Here is a 23,678-nt window from a genome sequence, read left to right on the forward strand (position 1 = left end):
AATTGGCCGCTGTAATTAGACGCTAATCGACCGGAGATACTGTAAGCTCATAGTACGATGATCTACGTCGTATGTTTCTGTGTTGCCCTGTGATGGTCAACACACTCTGAAAGGTCAACCAAGATGCCTTCCCTCTAACTGCTGCAGACAGATGAAACAATCCCTTTCAATGTGTTAAAAAAAAATTATCAATGGATGAACAACGTTTGTTTTAACACAAACATTACATTTCTATTTTTTTGGGCAGCTGGTTCCTTTTTTAACCCGCCCTTCACGTTTGACCTTTTAGCTCATTTTCTGGGTTGAAAACAAAACCCAGGCTGCAGGGTCAAACCCACAACACGACCCCGTCGTATTTAAAAGCCTAAATATGCGTGCGTCTGACTCGGGACGGGGACGGGCTGCCTTTAACCTTGAAGTTGTGAGAGTGTGACCTCAATGTCATTCACTTTTGGATATTTACGGCATGTTTCCAGGATAGACGCAAAACATTTTGTTAGTTCTGGGAAACAAAAAAATGTGCCACTCTACAATGGTAATGTGAGTTCTTGTTATTCTGCCAAAACAGATTAGTTTTGTTTAATCAGCAAAAACTACAGCAAAAAACGATAGCAGCCAAAAAGGAAAAGAAAAAAAAGAAGGAAAAACAACTTTGCATTTAGCTTTTGATATGAACAGGCTCCCTTTGCTCATACTTTCTCATAAAATGTCAAAACTACGCCGATAATACTAAAAAACCTAAATAAATGTACAATGAGCACAAGAATTGACCATTTAAACAAATTGAAGGGACTGTTTTGCTTCAAAAGATAGAAGAAGCACATCATCAGACTAACCCTTTCAGCAGATTTATCCAATGGGGGAAAAAATGACTTGATTAAATGAACTGACAAATAATCTGGACAAGAATACGGCAGTATCATGCTGTGGGCTCATAAAGCAGCAAGGGCTCGGCTCACAGCAACCAACTCAGAAAAGAAAAGAGGGAAAGACGTGGAGCGAGAGAGGAGGAGAAAGAAGGAGCAAGGTGCCTCACCGGATGAAGAGGAGCTGATGATGGATGGATGAATGGAGAAAGTAGAGTCCTGCTGGTCCAAAGCGCTCAACTCCGCTCTCTCTCACTGAACCGGCTGCCCGCTCGGTCACTTTTGAGCCACCCCGAACCGAGCAGCGTCTCCAGCCCGCTGGTTCCGCTCGCACGTCGGCCGAGCCGCCATCGGTCCGTCAGCGCGTCATCCTTCAGGTATCCGGGACTCTCCGGGACTCTGTCGGAGCCGGAGAGAGTCGCGCGCTCTCCGCTGCACACTGCCTCCGCACTGCGCATGTCTGACCCCCCTCCCTCTCTCCCTCCACCCTTCACTCACGCGCTCAACAAATAGAAACAGGACATATGAAAGGTGTTACACAGACCGTGTTGTTCATCATCTTTTTTGTATTTACAGTCAACCGACTCAGTTTTTCCGCAGGGTCCGGAGGAGGCGTCATAGTGAGGGGATCGTCTTACTTTCCTCCTGGTTTCTGCGTGGGTTTGCTGGGTGGTCTCTGCTGTGCCACTCCACTCCGACTGACCCTCAGGTTGCATCAAATGGCTTCATGTTAGATGTAAGTCTGTTGCTGCTGGAGCTGGAAACAGGAGGTCCAGTGGATCCCCAGAAGGCTCTCTATAAATATTTTGCCATATAAAAGAAAGGATTTCTAGACTTGAGAGCTATCAGAGAAATCTGTCTTTAGTGTCAATAAAACAACACTCCAGTTATGAAGATGCGTTTGGAAAAAGTGTGTGTGTTTTTTTTTAAAGGACAGAAATTAAAAACTGGAAAATGTACATTTTCTCCTTTTCTGCTGCAGAGTCCAATCCTTAACTTTCTGCAGAAGAAAAATAGAAATGTTATTAAAAATGGAACATCTTCCAATAAGGACCACAACAAACTATTTTTTTTCTTCTTCTTTTTGCACAACGTGAGGAAGCTTTATTTTATTCATGAATGCTTAAGATTTTAATCTTTATTTATTTTTATTTTTTTTATTTACCCATCTTGTCAGTAAACGTTGTTGACCATGAGAACCTGCAGCTCCTAAACTGAAAGCCATCAAATCCAACGTGGAAAATAGGCGCTTCAGCAGCAAGCTTTAACATTAAAGCTTGTTAAGTGAGGTGAGAAATGGTAAAATTCCCCACAGGAGTGAGTCAGAAGAAAACAGATTTTTCTCTGTAGAAACCAGGATTTAACTGCAGACGCACAGACCAAGGTCTTTTTTAATGGATGCTTTTGTTGTTGAAAACTGCTACAGCGAAGGGAAACATGGAGAGACAGAGAGCGTGGCCTCAGAAAGTTGAACTGAAAGAAAATGCAGTGGAGTTTAGTTCACATATAAAATCAGCAGCAATAGTTTCATTCCTAAAATATAGCTTAATATGGCATATCAAGTTATGATCTATGGTGGACTCTTCGGGTCGGCGGATCCGTTCTGCCCACAAACATCAGCATCTGCAAACAACTTCTGGAAGAAGTTTCTACACGAGTTGCAGAATATCGTTGAATTGAGTTGATCCCAGTTACACACTTACTGGAAAGCTCAGTGGGTGAAGCAAATCCTTTTAAAACTTGAAAGATCAAAAAGGATTTATGTGACATTTCATTCGGATGTCTATGCCTGGGAGAGACAGTAACATTTATGTGAACTGAATCAGTGGTCGATTTACCAAATTTTTTTCAAAAAATGTCTTTTTTTGTTTAATTTTTCTAAACACGTCTAAAATTGACACTAGTCTGATGCTCAAATGGTCTGGTCATCTGAAAATGCTCACCTGGAAGCTGGTTTCTCTAGAATCGTTGCTTCATGTATGACTTTTTGCTCCCACTTTGTTTTAGACATGCTTCATACGAAATGATCTCTTTCAACATTTGCTTTTTAGATGCACTTGATGTCTCAAGTTCTGCCTCAGAACAAAACAACGTGGCTCAAGAGAGAGAGGGACGTGAGCCGTGAAGTCGATACGTGAACTGGGCGCTTTACCGTTGACCGTCGTGAGTCTGGAAGAATAAACTTGAACCCACAGGAGAGAAAGACAGTTTAATTACACCAGCAGTCGAGGAGCTACTGATGTTATTCTTCTTGGCAGATATTTCGGGTTACAAATTTGACTGGACTGCAGTAACGCTCGGCTTAATAGCATACCTGTTGCTGTCTGGGTGATAAGGCGATCTGAGTAAATTAAATCCGAGGAAAGATTGTGACTTCAGTGATGATAAGGCTTCAGTCTTTTATCCCTGTCCAAACTTTTTGAGGAATTTCTGCAAAGCTCCAGCGGTGTTGAGAAAACTAATATATCAAGTAAGTCTTGCGGTTGTTGCTTGTGGTCTTCATTGGGGTCAGAAGGAAGCAGACGGAAGGTGAGCAGGTCGATTTTTCCTACTCGATTCTCATCCGCCTTCTCTGCTCCGTCTGAACTTTCTGCCATTGACTTGGATTCCTCCAGCAGAATTTCCACTTGTCCAATCGGTGAAGTTGTGGTTCTCTCTTTTTTTTTTTGTTCTGTTCAAACACAACGTACCAGCTAAGGAACGGTGATGATCTCGGCTAGCGATCGATGGGAAAGCCAGCCTCTACTCTCTCTGAGCAGAAAGACGAGCAGCACTGTAATGTTAGCACCAGCTGGTTTAGCATCCTTTAACGTAGTTGAACATTCCTGCTTTAAGGATAAAGCGAGTGATAAACAAGTGAAATTATTTGTTTCCAGCCAGTACAGGATGATGTGACATCTTAAAAGAACAATTTGAATGTTAAATTGAACTATTTAAAAAAGAAAAAAGAAAAGTGGTGCTGCTCTGACTGTGATCTGTGTCTGCAGGTCCAACACACATCAGTACCGTTTCTGGTTCTCGAAGGAAAAATGCAATTTGAAAATCTGTGTGAAAGGACTACTAATGAGAGAGCAGGCATGTGTTTAACACACTGCTCCTCTTTACCTCCAGCTCATCCGGCTTGTGATTTCTAAAAAAACCCCATTTATTTACATCAGTGGATTTATCAGAGGCAGATTTGGCACGACAACAAAAAAAGTACATCTGCGCGTCTCAGGGTGGATTGATTCATTTGTCCTACAGAGACATCTGTAGGACAAGTGACAGACACCACTTTTCGATGTCCGTCAGGAAGCTGGACGCCAGACGGGCTCAACATTTCACGCTGAGGTGTTGATAGCAGCTCTCTTGGCTGCTTATTGATGAAAATCCGCTTTATGCCAACCTGCATGGGTTTCCTCTCCTTAAGCTGACCTCTGACCTCTTTTCGCTCTTTTTTTTCCCTGTGACCCCTCGCTCGATCCTTCATGTGGCCGTGTAAGTCGAGAAAGAAAATGACGCGTTTAACCAACGTCGCTGTAGTGAGGGGGCCGCCTGATTACACCGTCACTAAAATAGATGTAGCATTTGCTACGCTTCTTTTTCCTTACGCAACCAATTTGGCAGATGGGAGTTGAGGATTTTTAGAACATGTTTAATCACATCAGAATTACTCACTTATCCACATAAAGCTGTTATTTACTCAGTAATTTATCGTTATGAGCTGGAAAGGAATACAAATAATAAGGCAAAAAAAAGGTTTCAAGTCAGGTTTTGCCCTTAGTTTGGCTTTAAAGTTGGCATTTTGTTGTTTTATTCAGAAACCTAAAGAACATATAGTTTTGTATTTAACCTGGAAACATTTCTGATGTTGCTGCTCTGCTACGTTTTATAATCAACCGGCCTCGTTAGTGTTTGAAGCATCAACTGTGTATTAATCCATGCCTAAAAGTAGTAAGGTGTGCAGCACAGATAGCATGGAGTTGCCAGCCGTTTTGGGGCTTCGCCTGATATGTTTTTATATAATTGCAATTTTGAAGAAGTTGTCTTCATCATGAACCAGCAAGCAGCTGCAGGAGGAGGAAAATAAAGTCAGAAAGTGCTGGGAGACAGGCTTCCTGTTGGTTTGGTCTTTCTGATTTATTTTTGTTGTTGTTTTTGGCAGAAAACACAAATGAACACAGGGGATTTGACTCTGAGCATTTGGCTCCTCAGCAGTTAAAAAAAGACATATATACAAGGTGGGCTTTTTTTAAAATTAACAGAACAACAAAAATCAAACTCAGACACACAGTGCAACGAGAACAAGTATTTGCCGCCTTAGAGATTTCTTCTGTCGTTTTTTTTTTTTTTTTTTTGCCACACTTTTATGCTTTGGCTCATCAAAAGAAATGCAACATGAGACAAAGATAACTGGAGTAAATACAATATTGAATAATATTAAAGTTTCCAGCTTGTTTAACGTTACTCCGATCCGTGCAGCTAAAGCTTTGGATCCTGCAGCAGTTAATGATTTGTGATTACTGAATTGGGCAGTAACATTTTCAACTGGCTGCAGAAAAGAGGAGTCCACTCCCAGCCTCGTCCTTCTCTCTGTGCAGCATCTCTTCCATTGCCGGGCCTCCCTGTAGTTTCCCAGAATTCCTCACAGCTCACAGGTCCCCGTGGATCAGTTCCTGTGTTTGCTGAACGGCAGCAAACCAATCCCATCCTTCTGCTCCTGAGGACAAGCAGCCAATCGGTGCGCAGCTCTGAAATAACCCACTTGTGCACACGCACACACACACTCTTCTCCTGATCTCACCTTGAACGTCAAGGTTGGACAAAGATAAATGTGAGCGAGGCACTGGCCACTGGAAGAGATTCCTGTAAAACCAGTAAGAAAACGGAGAGATAAAAACAGTGGTGACCTGATTCCAGTTTGAATTTGTCTCAGAAATATTTAGACCCTAATCTTTTCTGTTTAGTGTGCACAAATCGAGCCAATGAGAACAGCGCCGTGTTAAGACTATAGAATGGAAGCCCCGAGTCTGACCAACACTATAATTTGGTTTGTTTTTCCTCATTTATTCAATTCAGGTTTTGATGGCGACAGGCAATCGAAACAGGCGTCTGCTCGGATCCAGCAGAAAACATGACAAATAACCTGCCAAAAACTGTTTTCCATGACCGCCGCTTCGCAGATGACAAGCAACAGAGGTAGCCTTAATGAGGATACAAATGTCCTCGTATTTAGACTGACGCTAAAGCTGCGCAAGCATCATCACATTAGCAAATTATGCACTGAACAAGGGATGGTGTGAATGCGTTCCACAGATGATGCAGAGGAAGCCGGTGCAGAGAAAAACAGCAGTGATAAATTGGAGTTTTAATGTGATTATTGAGGATATCTTCACTACAAAATGCATCAATTCCCTTATTAATAAGGGTCATGACCTCCGCCGTCATAACACTTCAGTTGTCAGAGGTTTGCACCTGGGACGCAGCATCAGTCCCGTCAAGCCCAGACTGAACGGATCAATCCTAACGGTGAGAACGAATGTTTCTTCAATTAAGAGTCAAAGAAATTTGAAACAAAATTGATCAAAAACATCTACAGCAACTTTAATGTTTTTTTTTTCCTGATTTAATAAACATCAAAAATCAACACTAGAAAACAGGCTGAAGGGGAAACAGAATGACGGTCCGAGTTTATGACAGTATAAAGTCAGCAGGGGGTAAAAAGAAGGACGACAGGAGAAAAGGAGTGAAGCTTCCCCTCATCTGTCAGTCATCACTTCATCTCCTCCTCCTCTCCTCCCTCTCTCTGTTCCTGTCTCTGTTCTCTTTATTCCTCTCTCTATCCCTTTCTCTGTCTCCCTCCCTCTCTCTCTTGTCTTCATGCTCTCTCCCTCGCCCACTGTCTCTCCCTCTGTCCCCTTCTCTTCCTCTGTTTCTTTCGCTGTCGTCATCTCTTTGTCTGTCCGCTTTTCGTCTCCGGCCCTCCTCCTCCTGCCGCTCCTCTTCCTCCGACCTGTCATCACGCCTTCGTCCCCGGGCGTCCCCGCGTGCGTGCTCCTCCAATTCACGCTCACGGTCCCTCCTGTCCTTCTTCGCCTGCTTCTCGACGTCGTCGTCGCTCCTGCCTCCTTTTCCCCTCTTGTCCACTTTCTCCTTCTTCTTCTTGTCCTTCCCTTTCTTCTTCTTCTTCTCTTCGACGCGTCCCTTTCTCTTCTTCTTCTTGCGTTTGCTGTCAAAACCTGGAAGACAAAACAAGGAGAGGAATTGGAACGGACTCTACCCAAGAATAAAAAGTTTAATGTGAAAATAATCATTTGGTAAGACACAGAATAAGGTTACATCAGTTGCCTAAGAACAGACACCGATATGCAAACAACTGCAGCTTCAGTGCCGCTGAACAAAATCTATGGTCACACATTGGACCTGACCAGCAGGATTTTATGTCTGCAGTCAGGCTGCAGCAGGGTCTCAACCCATCCTCGTTCCGTAGAATCAGCTCGAAAAGTTTCTCTGTCGTCTGTTTAACCCAAAGGCCTTTTTTAAATGCGTTTCGCAGCCATGCAGGGAAGAGAAACTAATGACTCGGAAAACAAGTTCTCAGCTCCACTGTGTTTTACAGCAGAAATGAAGAAGGGAAATAAAAGAGCAGAAGACCACAGACGATGCGCCAGCCGGAAGAACAATAACTGTCAAATAAATAAAAAAACTGTTTAGAAAGTTAGATCAATAAAGAAAAATGTTAGTTTAGTCAAATATCTGTACAAAGGTAACAAACGAACTCTTTAAATGCAGTTTTTACTAACAGAAGAGGAAGAATCTACAGAGTCCAGTGACTAAGATCTTCAAATCTGCACTGCAATGCTAAATTCGATGAATGAACCTTTTATTTGTTGATGAAATTGTAGTTCCAGACTCATTTTTGAATAATGTGAAAAGCTAAAACTCTGGTAGAGACTTCACATTTTAATAATCCAATTTTCTTTAATTTAGGGAGCCTTGAAAAACAACTTATACCTCCTGAAAACATTAACTATTGTCACGTCACACCTGCACACTTCATTTTATGTGAGTGGGATTTTATGAGTCAGAAATACAAGAGGAGTAAAAATATGTGAATTTTGGTTTAAATTTGTGTTGCTCCAGATTAATCAGGAGTGTTGCACTTTTCCATTTTCCAAAAACAGATTCAACGGTGCTGCATTAACGCAAAGCTTATTTGTAAAATACATTTGAAAACCGAGTCTCACTTTGTGTTAAGTTTGTAGTCGTCACATAAAAAAATATGCAGCATTTTATGAGGTATGAATTACTTTTCAGGCCCTGAGGAGTCGTCTTTATACTTTATGTAACCGCTGACTTTAATAAAAACGTAGGACTTGTTAAATGCAGGTTTGGTGGGGAGAAACTGGCATAAATCAACATCCGGAAACAAACTCTAGCCTGAAGTACCTGAGCTGCTGCTGCTGGACGAAGAGTCAGAATCTGATTCGCTGGAGGAGTCGGAGGACGAAGAGTCTGACGACGACGAGGATGACGATGAGGACGACGAGTCAGACGATTCAACCTCCTGGTTTTGAGTCATGATCATCTTTGGTGCGTTCTTCAGGTGTTCTCTCAACTCGTCGCTGAGGAAGAAAGTTTGCACAGGATTTACTCGCCGAGGGCAAAAATGGTGTGAAACGATTAACGACATGAGAGCCGGGCCTCAGCGGGTTTATGCAACTTACGTCAAGCCTCCCAGTCCAATGGAGGTGAAGAAGTTGATGGCAAAGCGAGTGTTTCTGGGGTTATCACGAGGAAAAAGACCCTCAAAGAAGGTTTGCAGGGTTCTGCAAAACAAACATTAGAACATAAGCTAGAATTAAATTCTGATAATATATTTTCTGGAGCAGAAAAATTAAAGCAGCCATAAACTGCAAAGATTTTCATGCTGTGTCTCATTACTCTCAGGTTTCTGAAACTGACTGACATCTGCCCTTAAAAAAGGAACTCTTTATTAAAACAATGACTCATATATTGTCAGTTTAATCCGTTTATCTCTATTATTCTAGTTTATTAACTCTGCGTGAGTGTGTGTGTGTGTGTGTGTGTATGTGTGTGTCCGTACGGGTCTTTGAGCCGCTGGTTGAGTTTTGGGAGGCCCATGTAGGCGCAGAGCTCCTGAAACAGGATTTTCACAAAGATCCTGCTAGATGACGTCGTGGTCTCCTCACTCATTCGGATGCACTCCAACACCTGATCATCATTCATTTAAAACAAGAAGAAAATGTCACTTTTGGTTCACTCAGACCACGATGGACCTTCTGATGTGTGGTGAAACCGGATTGTGTGTCCTTACACTCCACGGCACGGAGTCTGTGTAGAGCAGATGAGCGAACAGTCGGGCCACGTTCCTCAGTTTGTTGGTCTCCAGTCGGTGGATTGTGTCGTACTGCTCAGCAAATATGGCCTCGAAGCTCTCCATGTACTCCTTCTTCAACAGACAGAACCTCTGAAAATATACAGACACACAGCTTAATAAATGTCAAGGTTCTCATTTTTCTAATGCAAACATAATTGAGTCACATGCATCTTAGCCAGAAATAATCATACAACAGTTTCCCAAAGAAAGTGTGAAGTTAGCATGTTAGCTATAAATGCTAATGTTAATAGTATACCAAAGAATGGCAAACTAGCAGTACACAGCTGCTAGCTTAGCGGACTGTGTACGGTACTGTACGCTAGCATGCTATTCATAGCATGTTAGCCAACAGTTGCATATTAGATTAGGTAAATATATTACCAAAATTGTTCTCCTTTTTCTTTCTTGGAAGAAAATAGCAGGAAGAATGGGGAAAATAAAAATAACCTAATTTTATCATGACAAATCACTTTTCCATTGTTAGCCAGAATGCTAATGTTAGCTCAAGTTATTAGAAGAGCCAATATTGGCAAATAATATGTTATAAGAATACCAGCTAATGGTGCATACTTTGTCTACTTTTAGCATATAATATACTTTGCATTAATTTTCACAAAACATTCAAGTTAGTCGTTTTTCTTTCTTAAGCTACTTCATTCAAAACGCTGCATGTTAATGGATTTAACCTTCTAGGCTTTTTCAACTTGCTTTTTCTCTCATGTGCCAAAGAATACGCAGAGCGTTCACCGTCAGAAGAAAGTCTCTGCTTTCACTTCGGCGTCTTATACCTGCGTTTTAACCCTTAGATTTAATGCCTGTAATTCATTAATTACATGATTAATGTTTGTACTCTACCGCTTTGACGCATTTTTTTCACTAATATTCTTCAACACGTGATTCCGCTTTAACTCAGCTCATTGTGTTTGTTATGATCCCCACATATTGGCAAATAGTATTTTCACCAGATTTACAAAATAGATGCAAATTATTCCAGCTTATTCCATTGTACAAGCATAATTTCGCAATAAAATGAACTTAATCCAACAACCGAAAATGGCTAGTTTTTTGATCAGACAACTATTCGTCATCTTTAACAACCTTAAGTGTATTAATATGAGAGTGTGATGATTGTGCGTCTCACCCCTGCAAGCAAACCGAAGAACTTCTCGTAGGTCCTCTGCTGAGCACAGCAGTCCAGGATCATGTTACACAGCTCTTTCTGTTCACACAAACACAAAAACTGACTTAAATATGTTTAAGTCACGCCTGCACAGTCAAAACAGTTTCACGTTAAAATGAGTAAGTATTGCACAAGTCTGATCACATAGCAAATTCAACAAGAACAAATGTTGAAGTCAGTTTTACTTTAGATGAAAGAATCAGGAGGTTTTTATTGGATTTCAAGAAACATACAAGTTTATCTCATAAAACATTTTATTTTATTTTTTTTTAAGAATTATGTAGGAAATACATTTTATTTTTTAAAGAAAGTAAGAATGAAATCAAGCAAGAATGCTTGATCTTTGTCTAAAAATGTACATCCTGGTTAAGTGGTCTGACATCCCATGAGTTTCATACATTTTTCTCCCCCATCTCAATGTTGGTTCCCCAAATTATTTAGGTTTGCTCCGAAAGCCGTGCGATCCAAAGAGAGCGTTAAAAAAAATTAATCAACTCAAAAATTTCTTGATTTATTATGATAGACCAAAACAAAATAGTTAACTAAAACAAAGTGAACGTTTTACCCTCAACAGTGAGTAATAGTTATTGAATGAAATTATAAAACCCTTCAGAAAGTACTGTAAGTGCCAGATTAGTGCTTATTGGTCTCAAACTCCAGGCCACAAAGGCCGATGATATTCTACAGCTTTTAGATGTGTCCCCTGCCCTACATACTTGTATTCAATGGCTGAAATGCCTCACCAGCATGCAGTCAAGCTCTACAGAGCTCTGCTAATGAGCTAATATTGGAGCCAGGTGTGCTGAAGCAGAAAGACATCTGAAAGTTGCGGGACAGCAACCCTTGCAGAAACATGGTTTCCTTAGACAATCTGCTTCACAAATTGCCATTAACTGATCAAACAGATGTGTTGTTATTGCTTTACTACTGAAATGTTCTGGAACGAAGGTCGACCGATTTGTCTTGGTTTTATATATATATATATAAACTAGATTCTGATCTTTAGCTTCTTAAAACTTCTAAAACCACTGCAGAAAGAGAGCAGGAGTTTATGCAGCAATGTCAACTAGACAAAGCAGTTATGCCGTAATTTTCACAAGAGTATTAACCAGCTGGCTGGCTGTGATGTGATTCCGCGATAATAGCCTTCTCATCAGCAACATCTGTCCCACGCATAGTTTTATCTGCCAAAGGTTGGCTCCCCATTTCTGAGCGCTGCTGCAGCGATAGCTGCATGAGTTTAGTTCTGTGAATCTAAAGCAGGTAGTTAAACGTGTAATTAAAACTCTGCTGAGAGCTGGGAAAACGCCGTCTGACTGGAGCAGTCCTACGAGTCACGCGAGGATTCATCAGCTGCCTATTTGTGCAGAGTGGGTTAAAGGAGGAGACGCGTTGATTTTTCTTGACTTTGATGTGACAGCTTCAATAGCAGCGTGGTTCTGCAGTAAACACTCGAGCGGGCACGGCGGCGTGAGGCATCAGCAGCGGGTAGGGCGTGTCGGTGGACGAGCGTCTTGGAAAGTGTGTGTCGCAGCTGTTGTGAGTGATTCAACCTTGACGATGAGTGACAAGGCCGACAGCTCTGAGCTCTCTTAAAAGCAGGGGGCGCTGATGCCTGAATGTTTGTGCGGAGTGTCACTGGTGTTGTTCAAACACCTTCTGTGTAAAACAAAGTTTGAGATAGTAAAGATGCATCTGATGGGGGCGGCTGTCGGAGAAGAGGACGAAAAATCACACAGCAACATTTCATTAATATTTGTCACACAAAAAAGGTTTAGGAGAATTGTTTTTTTTTTCTGATATTAATTAAATGATGCAAACTTGGATTTCTGTAAACTGAGTAATAAACACTGGTAAGGGGAAGTGCATGTGAATTGAACATTACGTCTTCATTGTGTAAAATTCTTCGTCTCTTTTCTGTCCTGATGGAGTCTCTCCTCCTGCTCATCACTCATGGAGCCCAGATTTTCAGCAAACCGGTCCAGATGTGAGAACAAGTCATGCATTTTGATGCTCATGTTGCATCCACAGTTCAGAAAGTTGACCTGATTAAGAAACCCAATGTGATTTTTGGATTCAGCACATCGAAATGACCCTAAATCACATGAGTTGTGTAATCAGCCCCTGTTTCCGTAATTTTGTGACGACAATATTTGCATCAAAAGCCAATCTTATCCACTGATTTTATCTACTGCTGCAAAACAGGTGTAAAAATCAGTCACTGTTCCTTTTTGCTCTGCCATGACAGAGGACTGACTGACAGACCCGCCCACGTCTACACATGTGCTTAAGAATAGTCAACCCATTGTTGCCAACTAAGCGACTTTGTCACAAAGATTAAAACCTTCACCTTTGATACTGATTTTTCACACTTAGACTTCTGTGAACAAACACAGTCATATTTTTACATTGCCAATCGTTTTCAATTCATAACTAAGATATTATGAAGTAAAAAAAAATAAAGTTTTCTAGTTTGATTACTTTTCAAGATGAAAGTTTTTGGGGACAGTTGTCAATTTAGACCATTTTAAGAAGACAATTAGTCTAAAACCAATTGCCATTACACCTGAGAGAACAGTTCAACCATTTTAAACATTTTAAAGTAAATCCAGCCATCTAGAAAATAAGACAGCAGTTTTTAATAAAACTTGAACTTTTTAAAGCTGAAACTGAAAAATTATTTACAATGTGGTAAAAGAATATTCAAAATAACCTGTAACCAATTACAGAACATGGCTCTGGATTTAAGTACTTAAAAGACTGAAGCGTCAGACAGTAAGATGTCAAACAGCGCTGTGGCATCATTCATCCTCCAAGTCTGCTGATGTGAAGAGAATGTCAAGTAATAAAGGGAAGCATGGAGACAGAGTGATGTCAAAATGTAGCTATGATATTTAGCAGCTCTCTGAGCAATTGTTTTGACAGGAGGGTGAAAGAAAAGATCAAATAAAACTCAGCCCCATTTCTTCAGTTAAACTAATGCTGACTGGTTGACAGCTAAAGCAAGAAAAACCCAACTTAGCTTCATTTCTAGGATGTCAAACCTTTTTACACAAATAATAGGCAAAATTACCATCAATTAAGCAGGATAGAAGTGTGGCAACCAGCTCTGATCACAACAAGTCAGTGTGATTTAAATTGATCCCGCTCCGACACGGCGACGTTACCTCCCCAGCATGTCATGAAGTTCAACACAAACCTAGTGATGAACCATCTATTTGATTTAGCTGAGCTGAGCCTCTTGAGGACATGAATTGGCCCTGGAGACAAATGTTTGGGTACAACGCAAACAATGGCGCATGTGCGCGTCGGCAATGTCACAACGCCTTTTAGTGAACATAAAAACACGAAACCCTTCGGGAATATCTTTGCTGCCCAACCAAAGGATGAGCTGCATGCCGCAACTATCAGATTTCTACATGCATCATGATTTTCAGAATCAACCATCAATGATTAAGGACTGCTTTGTGTTTGTCCTTCACATAAATGCAGAGAAGATTTTGAGAGGTGGGTTACTTACTGATCAGTCCAAGCATTTCTCTGTTCATAGACTTACTGTTTGGCTGTCAGGAAAGTCCATCTTGATCAGTTTGTGGGCGCATTCCTCAAAGTCCAAGCTGCAAAAATAACAAACACATAAACCAAACTGCAAATGTGTCAATAATGGAACTCCGTAGCTACTTCATCTGTATCTCACTATAACCAATCACATCTTCTTTGGGGAAATCATGGCAACTGCACAGGCTGGCATGTTTAGGGCCACCACTGTGAGGATATTTATTGAGGAGACGACAAAACACCAATCATTACAGCGTTATAGAAGCACGTCTGGAAGCAAGAACACTCCTAAAATCTCTGACTTCAGTCGTCTTATATTAAAACTGTCTCTCACAAAAACAGCCTCACTCTTTCTCCCTCTCAGCCTTAAATAACCGTCCAACTCAATCAAATATAGCAGGAGCTGTGAGTAACTGCCAACACCCAGAGACAAAACTGAGTCACCAACTGTGCCAATGTGCATCTCTGAGGCAGGGCTGGTGTGTGTGTGTGTGTGTGTGTGTGTGTAGTCATTTAGCTGTTCTGTTCAGGACATTCTCTGGCATATTTATCAATGTTCTGAAGACAGGTGGGACTTATGGGGGCCGAATCCCAGGCCTAATGCAGCGGACGCCCCTGTTTTTTTAGGGTTGCGTTACTAAAATGAATGGACGTCAATAGAAAGGGCTTGGCGATTTTAACTGAAAATCATTTATGTTTTTCATACCAGATCATATTTTATATTAGAAATGACAGAAAATATTTTCTACAAAGTGGCTTCTATTTCAATCAACCTTTGTGAGTTGTATAACGTCGCACTAGGGCTTTGCTAAGATAATTTAGATTTAATTATGAGAATATAGTCATAATATTACCAAAAAAAGAACATCTTAAAGTTATGATAAAAACAAAAAAGTTATTTTTATGTAAAAAAAATAAGCATGGATAGTTAATTCTGTGGTAATGTTTTGTGTTGGAAGTTATTAATGAAGTTATAATAACTCCCAATGCTACCAGAAAACTACTTTATTCTGGTAGTATTTATTGACTTAGTCTCGTATTATTTGACTTTGTTGTCATATGACTTTATTCTCATTTTGCCATGACTGCAATATTTGTGCAAAATTATTACTTTATTCTCGTAAAAAAAAATGTTTCTCTTATCCTTATATTCTGTCGTTGAATTGACTTGAATTCAAGTTTATAGAATCTGTAAAAAAAAAAAAAAAACTTTGGGCATGTTGACATCACTCTGAACTACAGTTATTGTTGAAAAACTTTTCAAAAACAAAAAGCTTGACTAACAAATTATATTTATCGCCCAGCTGTAGAAGAAACATGAAGTTTTGTTTGTACCTGGACTGAATAGCGAGGTAAATGGTTCTTCTGAAAGCGACGAGGTTGACTTCTGTCTTGTCAAAGATGGTGACCTTTTCATCTGGGAGAGACAGAGACAGAAACAGCAGCAAGACTAGTTGGAAAATGTTTTTCATCCAATGCTTATCAGATTATTGCAAAGATCATAAAATTAAAACTAATTCACACACTTACGTTGTAAACATCCCAAACATAATCAGATTTACAAACTTATACATTTCTGATCAGCTAATAACTTTTCACTGATTGAGACCAAAAAGCTTCTTCTAATAAGAATCAGAGTTTATTTCCCCCAACAAACCAGATCAAATTATTTTTTTAGAGCGACAGTCACAAAAAGCTAACGTCATAGTTTTTTTCTTGATTGGATACAAAAACTACTGAATCTTCTTTTCTTTTTTTGAATACACAACTGTTGAAGCCATGTCATCATTAAATTTTCTTTTAGAAGCCATTTTACTTTTGGAGTTTAAAACTGCAGATGCTTAAATCCTAAACCCAAAAATAGAACAATGACTAGTACAAAATCATTTCAAGCACTTATCTCTATCATTTCAACATTGTTGGGATAACCTTTAATTAAAATCGGCAGCGACTTCTCTTCATCAATCTTACCTTCTCCCGCTTCCTCGTTCTCATCGTCCTCCTCCTCTTCATCGTCGCTGCCATCTCCATCCTCTCCTGAATCGCTGCTGCCTTCATCCAGGATATCTGACAGAAGGCCACAGCTGATTGGTCAAACTGTGGCAGAGGCCACCGTGAACTGGACTGCGCCTCAAAGTGAAGGACGTCCTTACCTCTCTTGATGGTTTTGTATTTCTCCTCGTTCTCTAGGAAGTCTGGGTCCAACTTGAACACGTCTACATGAACACACAAACACCGATGTTTACACACACACATCTAGATGAAGCTACCTCTGGCCCCTTCTCTTCGTCTTACTGAGGACATCCTCTACGTTGTACTCGTCATCCAGCGGCAGCATGTGGGTGAACTGGTCGTCCTCGTCCACCAGGTCCAGGCCTTCAGGGATGACGGGATGATCTTTGAAACCATCCTTCCTGATGGCAAACATCACCTCTATCATGTACTGGACCCTTTTGTCAATGGACGATTCATGGAGGATATTCCTGAGACGCTCGAATATGGCTGAAAGAAAGAAAGACATTTTTTGTTTAGACATTCAGCGGGTTTTAAGATTTAATCTCTGTAACCAAAAGCAGAAGTGTTCAATAGCTGGACATATAACAGGAGTCCTATACATTTTTCCCATGTAAAAATTCCATATTTTTCCTAAACTTCAAAGTCGTTTAAGTTCACATTAAAACGTAAGATAATCACGTGCCTATAAATTTAGGGGAAGTATGTCTACAACTTGCTGCCCTTAAACAATTAATCTGGAAAAACATGAAGATCAAAAGAAAAGAAAGAAAGGAAATGGACAAGGAAGGATGGAGACAAGGCTGGAAGAACACAACAAAGAGGGATTTTAAAGAAAAGGACACAAAGGAGGAATTATTGAAAGAAGGACGGAGAAAAAAAAGGTCGACACAAATATGGAAAGTGAAAAGGATACAAGAATGGAAGAAACAAGACAACAAAAGGATAGACAGCAGGGTAAAGACAGGAGAAAGGACAAAAGGAAGGAAGGAAAAATAAGAAGTATAAGGAATGGATGAATGAACATTTGAAAAAACAAAGAGAAGGGAGGACACAACTTTCAGAGAATAGGAGAGATAAAAAAAAGTTTGGAAACAGAAACACTTCCCAATCTGCTTTTAGCCATTGATGCTAGATTTTAGATCCAAAAAGTAGTGAAAAAAATTAAATTTCTGACTTTTCCAAATGGAAAAACAAATGGACTGAGGATGGAAGGACAAATGAATGAATGAACCAAGTATTGAATGGATGTTGAGCAAAAGAATAGATGGGAGATAATAAAACAGAAGGATGGGTAGCTCGATTATTAATGGATGGATAGATCAGAGTATGGAAATGCAAATATTTCCAGACTATTTTCTTTTTACTTATTCAGATCTGGAACACACCTGAATCAAGTTACATGTTATTCTGCGCTGCGTTGGAACCCTGCTACAACTAAACCTGTGTTGACCTATTTAAGCAGATGATACAATGTCAATAGCTGCTGATGGAGTGTACCATTGATTCCACGGGGTGAGACCTCGGTCAGTTTGAGTCCACACTCCTTGAGGAAAGAGATGGCCACCTCCACGCTGTCGTCAGTCGGACGCTCCAGCAGCAGAGTGAGCATCTCCAAACACAAAACCTCGTGGGCCTGAGGGAAGAGTGAAGTGAGATGCAACACAAACTCTCACACACACACATAAACGACCTCATTAGAGCTGGATGTTGATACGGGAACTGCACGGGAAGGAGAAATCGGGACCTACCACGTTCTGGTTGATGAGATGAGCCACAAACTTTGAGGCCGTCAGGCACTGTTGCTGTAAGAAGACGCTTTAATGAACAACTTTTTCCAAAACCAATAAACATTGCAAAGCATTAAGCTTCACGGTGAGAGCAAAAAGCGTCCCTCTGCTGAATTATCATCTTTAAAAAGCGAACAGATTGTACAAACTTCGACAGCAGCACATGAAAGCACATTCTCGGTTATGTTTAAAGCTTCCTCCTCTGCCAGTTATGTCTCTCATTTAGCTCCAGATCCTTCTCTGCTCAGTAATTTGGACTCACATCGCCTCCACCTGTTCATGTTGGAAAACTTCCACCTCTGGGAACAAAGGTGAATCTGTCACATTCAAACTGCTCATTCATTCGAAAACCACTTCTCTGAAAGGACACATTTGCTATTTTTAGGACTCTGAATGAATTTACCTGAAGGAACATTTAAACTAGATTCGAACTGACTAGAACATTACTGAGAAGGTTCACAAGTAGGACTGCAAATGACGATTTTTTTAACAATTAATCAATCGATTGCAGGTTTTTCATTTAATCACTCAAGCCTTTTTTGCACAATATTACAAATATGTTAAAAAGTGCAAATAAGCAAATATTTCAATGACTTTTTCAAATACGAAAATAAAAATGTCTGCCTGAAATGCAATAAGATAGCATCCTGTAGTGTATGCTTAAAGGAAAAAAATACTGTCTACTAATCGGTTAATTATTTTTTAAATTAATACAGTAAGTCAGTAAAAGATACTTAATATGAGATTGTTCTTGTCAGACTTTGAACCAGGTGTAGCTAATACAGCCATTTGAAGCGTTCTGGGTAGAGCAGATTTGAAGACAAAGGGCTTTTATCCATCTTCAATGCAATATATATATATATATATATATATATATATATATATATATATATATATTTTTATATTATATTTTTTTTTTTTTTTTTTTGTGCAGTTTGTGCAGTTTTGGTTTAATATATGCAAAGAAAACAATTAAACCAAATTGCTATTTTTAGAGTCTGTATACACCACGATTAATTAATTCAATTAATCGTTTCAGTCCTACATGGATCACAAGAAGAAGAACTCACTGAAAATCATCATTACATTTAAGCATGCCATTCAAAAACCCCAAATTTCCAAAGAAGTTTATTACTTTAGTGCAGAAGATTAAAAAACAACTGAAATGTAATTGGTTGTTAATCCTTGAAGCCTGACTGACGGGATACCTTGAGGTTGCGCCGGTAGCTCCTCCTGAAGCTTAAGATGAGGCGTTTAAGGATCAGCTCTCCGATCTGTGGGAACTTTGAGTTGATGATGGCCACGACGGAAGCGTACACATGAGTGAAGATGGGCGAAGCTGCTTGGGCCTGCAGCACTGACCGAGCCAGAAGGCCCCTAGCAGACAGATGGAGGACCAGTCGAAAAGTTACAAACGACAAACTTCTTTCTGCTTGTTATTACATTCTCAGCTGTTCTACATCTAGGAAATATTTTGAAAGTTAAAAAATAAACCAGAATTTGCATTAGTGTACGGTTAAATAATTGCTTACCTTCCCCTGACAATGTTTTCCTGCAGCAGCTCCTGGATGATGTTCACAATGTTGGACACGTTGACTTTGTTGATCAGACCGTTGATGGACTTCTTCAGAGCCTCCCAGCTCATCCTCTGATAGGCCAGGCTGTGAAAAAAGTGAGGCATCAGTGATTATGAAATGTCAACGGCTAGAGATAATTGATGTCAGTAGCAGTCTGCCATGATTCAACAAACTTTGAAACAAAAGTACCAGAAGACAAACAGTAAAAGAGGTTTGCAGTTTTTTTTTTAAGAGTAATCGACGATCAGGAGGTGTAAGAGGAATAAACCCAATCTTACCTGCTCTTGTCTGTGATTTGCTGTTGCATCATTCGCAGTTTGGCCGGCGGGATGTAAGCGCCGCCGGTCCTCGTCAGGATCGGGTCCAGCTCCTCCTTTTTCTTCTTGACCGGCGGCTCTTCGCCAGCAGCCGGCTCCCTGTCTACTGGAGAGGAGCCAGAGCGGCCCCGCCTCCTGCGCTCTGAATCTCCATCTCTGTTGGCTCGCCGATCAAAACGTCGGTCCCTGTCGTCACGTCGGTCATCGTAGCGATCTCTGTACACAGATGAAAGGAGAAGGTTTTAGGTTATTTATAAAGGCAGAGATGCAAACCAGACCCATTCCTGATGCTTTTGAAATGTTCTTTTTGCAAATTGCAGAGGAACATAGCACACTCTTGGAGCATGTTTCTCACCAGAAATGGTAAACTTCACTTTGACTTACTGTTGACTTAACTGTTGCAAAAACACATTTCAATGAACCTTTGACTAGGACTGGTAATAAATATGCCTCAAGCATCAATAAATTACAGATTATGGTTTCAAATTATTTCACAGATTATTTACTTAGATTTTACTTAGATTTAAATGTCACATAGTGTCAATAATGTAATAAGTTAATTACATGCATAATTTAGATTTCAAGCATGCCATCTTGACACAATAATCTCAAAAACATTTCTACACCTTCTTGGAATAGAGACAAATAATGTTTTGTTGATAGGATTTTGCCAAAGTTGATTATTCATCAAAAGAGTTTTCATATGTAGTTTAAGTCAAACATATGACTCTTTGAACCGGTCAAACAGAAAGTCTCATGTTTATAAATCTGTGCAGCGCTCTGTGTCTCTGCATCTTACCGAGGGTAGCGTCTCCTATCAAAGCGGTCTCTGTTCCGGTCTCTTTCCCTGGATCTGGAACGATCCCGTCCTCTTGACCTGGAACTGTCTCGCCCCTTAGATCTGGATCTTTCCCGTCCTCTTGATCTAGACCGTGATCTTCCACGTTCTCTGGATCTGGACTTGGACCTGGACCTTCTTTGTTCCCTGGATCTGGATTGGGATCTATCCTCTCGGCTGGATCTGGATCCTGACCTTTCACGTCCTTTAGACTTCAATCCCTCTCTCTCTCTGGATTTGGATCGGTTGTTTTCTTTAAACTCAGATCTGTTTTGTTCCATGGACCCTTTACTCTCTCTAGATGAGGATCTGTCACTCTCTTTGGACCTGGCTCTCTGGAAGAACAGCAGAAGAGTAAATCAAGATTTAAGTACCATTACTTCTAACCTCCAACTGGTAATACAAATCATAACAACAGGACAAAATTTAATTACCCTGGGAACATCAGACAAGCAGAAATACATGCAGCTTTCAAAAAAATGTGTCTTTGAACTGTAACTATCTAGCTCATACTGTGGGAAGGTGAAAGTCATCTTACTGGTAACTGCGCCACACTGCTCCTAATCTTCACTAGAGCACTTTGATGTTCTTCATCATCACTGCTGCTGCCGTCTGAGCTGCTTGCGGAGGAACTCTTGGATTTGTTACTGCCTTCTGGAGAGGATTCCTTTTTAGAGCTTCTCTCCCTTGCATTAGCTGGCTGAGGCCCCTGTGCTCCTGGACTGGACTCATCATCTGAAGGTGCTACAGACCCAGAGAAAGAGCAACACATTTGTTAGATATATAAACTACTAGAAATAAAAGAGACTAAGAAGTAGATGTTACCATTTTGCTCTCTTTGTTTAGGACTGGAGCTTTCACTTCTGACTGGCGAAGCCATCCCTCTAGAAACAATAATAAAACAAAGGAACAAATTAAGTAAACACTAAGATTTTGATGAGAACAGCACCTTTTGATAATGAGTAAAGTCAGGTGTTGGTTTACAGCAACGCCTGCCACAATAAGCAAATACCTGTACTCAAATAACCACACAATGAATTAAAAGTAGCTCAATAGTTTCCATTCTGATGATAGTTTTTAAAGGGCAATTTTATTTACAGAGACATCACAATACATTTTTGTTGATAGTTTCGGTTGTATTTCTTTATGAGTATTTCCATTTTATTTTATTGCTGCTGTTTCCCTTTGTTATGGATATTTAAAATATTTTCTGGTTCCAGTGTTATGTGTTCTTTCCAAAATTCAAGTGTATTGGCTTCTGAGAGCCAATACAGATGATAAAACCTGTTTATCATCTGTCTCAGGTTAATGTTATTATGACATTATCGATTTATTACTTGATAGTTTTGAGATTTTGGAATAATTTAAGGGTAAAACCGACCACTTTCTTTGCAGAACTGGACACTGGACTAGTACACTCCACAAGCTCCATTGTTATATCTTTCTGATTGTTTTTGAGGAATTCAGAACTGATTTGATCTGTTTCATTTCCCCCCTCAGTAATGCACGTACACGACTTAGGAGTTAATCTACTTAAACACAAGGAAACATTCAGGTGACGGTGAAAAACACTGATCACTGACATTTGTCATATTTCATATTTAACTTAGCACGTAGTTTGGCTTGTCATTTCTTTTTAATCTTATTAAAATTGCCACTTAGATAACATTACGCTACTCATAATTTCAGTTTCTTTTTTTTTAATTGCCATGTTCAGAGAATTTGCCCAAAGCTGAGGATCAAGGCCAGAAAGGAGACCGGAAATCCCAAAACAAGCTTATACACACACGTAATTTGTGAACTACGGTTACTGTTGGTTACCTACTTAAACAACAACATGAGTGCCTAAATAAATAATCCCAGAAGACGGGAAATTGTTTTATCCACATGTGTATTTGTTTGAGCTAATGCTAGCTTCTACGCTAACTCTACCTTATTTGTAAAACAAGCTAAAGTAGCGCTAGCATAAAAGTTTCTGCGGCTGAAACCCGTTTATCATCTGTCTCTGGTTAAACATTAATACTTTACTTAAAGTTTAAAGCCTCTAAATAATGTCTTACCGTTGCCGTTTTGAGACTTTGTTAAATCACTGTCGTTTTGTGGCGGAAAACGTTGCGCTGTAAACAGCAACCTTTTCCGGGTTAAAAAAACAACTTCTTCCGGATTTCACAATAAAAGTTTCCAAGAAACAAAATATTCTTGGAGATGCAGCGAGGTGTACTTGAAATATTGAGTCATGTAAAGCAAATTGTGGAAAAGGAACGAAAAAGAAAGAACTACAAAGAATTATAAATTTAAGAGTGTATGTGTTTAAAAACTATAAATGTCAGACAAAGATAATCTGAGTAATGAGTGTAAAATAACATGAAAAATTGAGGATTTGTTTCATTAAAGTACATCATTTTGAGAAAGATCCATATATTCTTTAGTAATAAATGCAAAAAAATAAAAAAATAAAAAAAAACACAGTAAGCAAATCTCATATGCATGCACTATTGCAATTTAGGAAGCAATTAACCAAACAGTTAGTTTTTTGGGTGTTTTTTTCAAAAATCATTAATAGTCCAATCTTTACAGGTGAACCATTGCTTGAACTTTCTACTGGAAACATCACATTTTAAACTGGCTATTACAAGATGTTGCAGCTTTTGATGTCTTTCAGTTTTCATACAATCAATTTAGATTTGATAGTTTTATTCCGAAAAGCTCTATTACACAGCTGAGTCTACCTTCCACAACAATAGCATAAAATATTCCTTCTGCCACAGGTTTGAATCAGTGCATCCTATTTATCAGAGTGACATTCAAATTTGTAACTTTGATCACAATCATCAACGTGTGACTACTTCTATACCTAGAAAGTTTTTCAAAACCACTGGATCATGGCCTTTAACTTGCCACTGTGCACCCAACAAAAGGACAATTGTTCCCAATATAACATTTGATAAGACCTAAATTTCACCAGTTATTTTTGTTTTTTTTATTACATGCGATTAACCAGTTTGAATTCTTAGATTTTAACAAGTTAATTTAATTTGGTTTAATACTTCTCATTTTAACGTTTAAAGTTGTTTCAAGATTTCTGCTTCACTTCTGTTTTTCAGTTAATTGGAAGAATTTTAATAAATTACAGCAACCACAATGGAGTTTTTAAGTCCA

General features: G+C 39.7%; 2 protein-coding genes across 4 annotated transcripts in view; both read right to left on the minus strand.

The window, feature by feature from the left end:
- Positions 1-1,282, minus strand: part of znf385b (zinc finger protein 385B) — a 91,908-nt gene extending 90,626 nt beyond the window's left edge. For 2 of the 3 annotated variants that reach the window (XM_055031451.1, XM_055031449.1), the window contains exon 1: positions 1,037-1,280. The gene's annotated coding sequence lies outside the window, so the exon portion shown is untranslated. Of the gene's footprint in view, positions 1-1,036 lie in introns of all 3 variants that reach the window. The other variant, XM_055031450.1, reaches the window with a different exon arrangement.
- A 5,142-nt stretch (positions 1,283-6,424) lies between these two features.
- cwc22 (CWC22 spliceosome associated protein homolog) lies at positions 6,425-22,657 on the minus strand. Its single transcript, XM_055032188.1, has 20 exons — positions 22,580-22,657; positions 21,345-21,403; positions 21,058-21,263; positions 20,481-20,854; positions 19,643-19,897; positions 19,320-19,448; positions 18,996-19,164; positions 17,749-17,802; positions 17,498-17,633; positions 16,280-16,486; positions 16,138-16,200; positions 15,956-16,051; positions 15,320-15,401; positions 13,983-14,043; positions 10,388-10,465; positions 9,184-9,336; positions 8,953-9,080; positions 8,573-8,674; positions 8,295-8,470; positions 6,425-7,084 (listed from the first exon to the last, which is right to left on the minus strand). Exons 2-20 carry the CDS (start codon positions 21,397-21,399, stop codon positions 6,624-6,626), a joined length of 2,985 nt encoding a protein of 994 aa, XP_054888163.1. The 5' UTR covers positions 21,400-21,403; positions 22,580-22,657; the 3' UTR covers positions 6,425-6,623.
- Between the last annotated feature and the right edge of the window lie 1,021 nt (positions 22,658-23,678).

The sequence above is a fragment of the Poeciliopsis prolifica genome, unplaced genomic scaffold (assembly GCF_027474105.1).
Source record: "Poeciliopsis prolifica strain line A6 unplaced genomic scaffold, Auburn_PproV2 SCAFFOLD007, whole genome shotgun sequence".
NCBI classification, from domain to species: domain Eukaryota; kingdom Metazoa; phylum Chordata; class Actinopteri; order Cyprinodontiformes; family Poeciliidae; genus Poeciliopsis; species Poeciliopsis prolifica.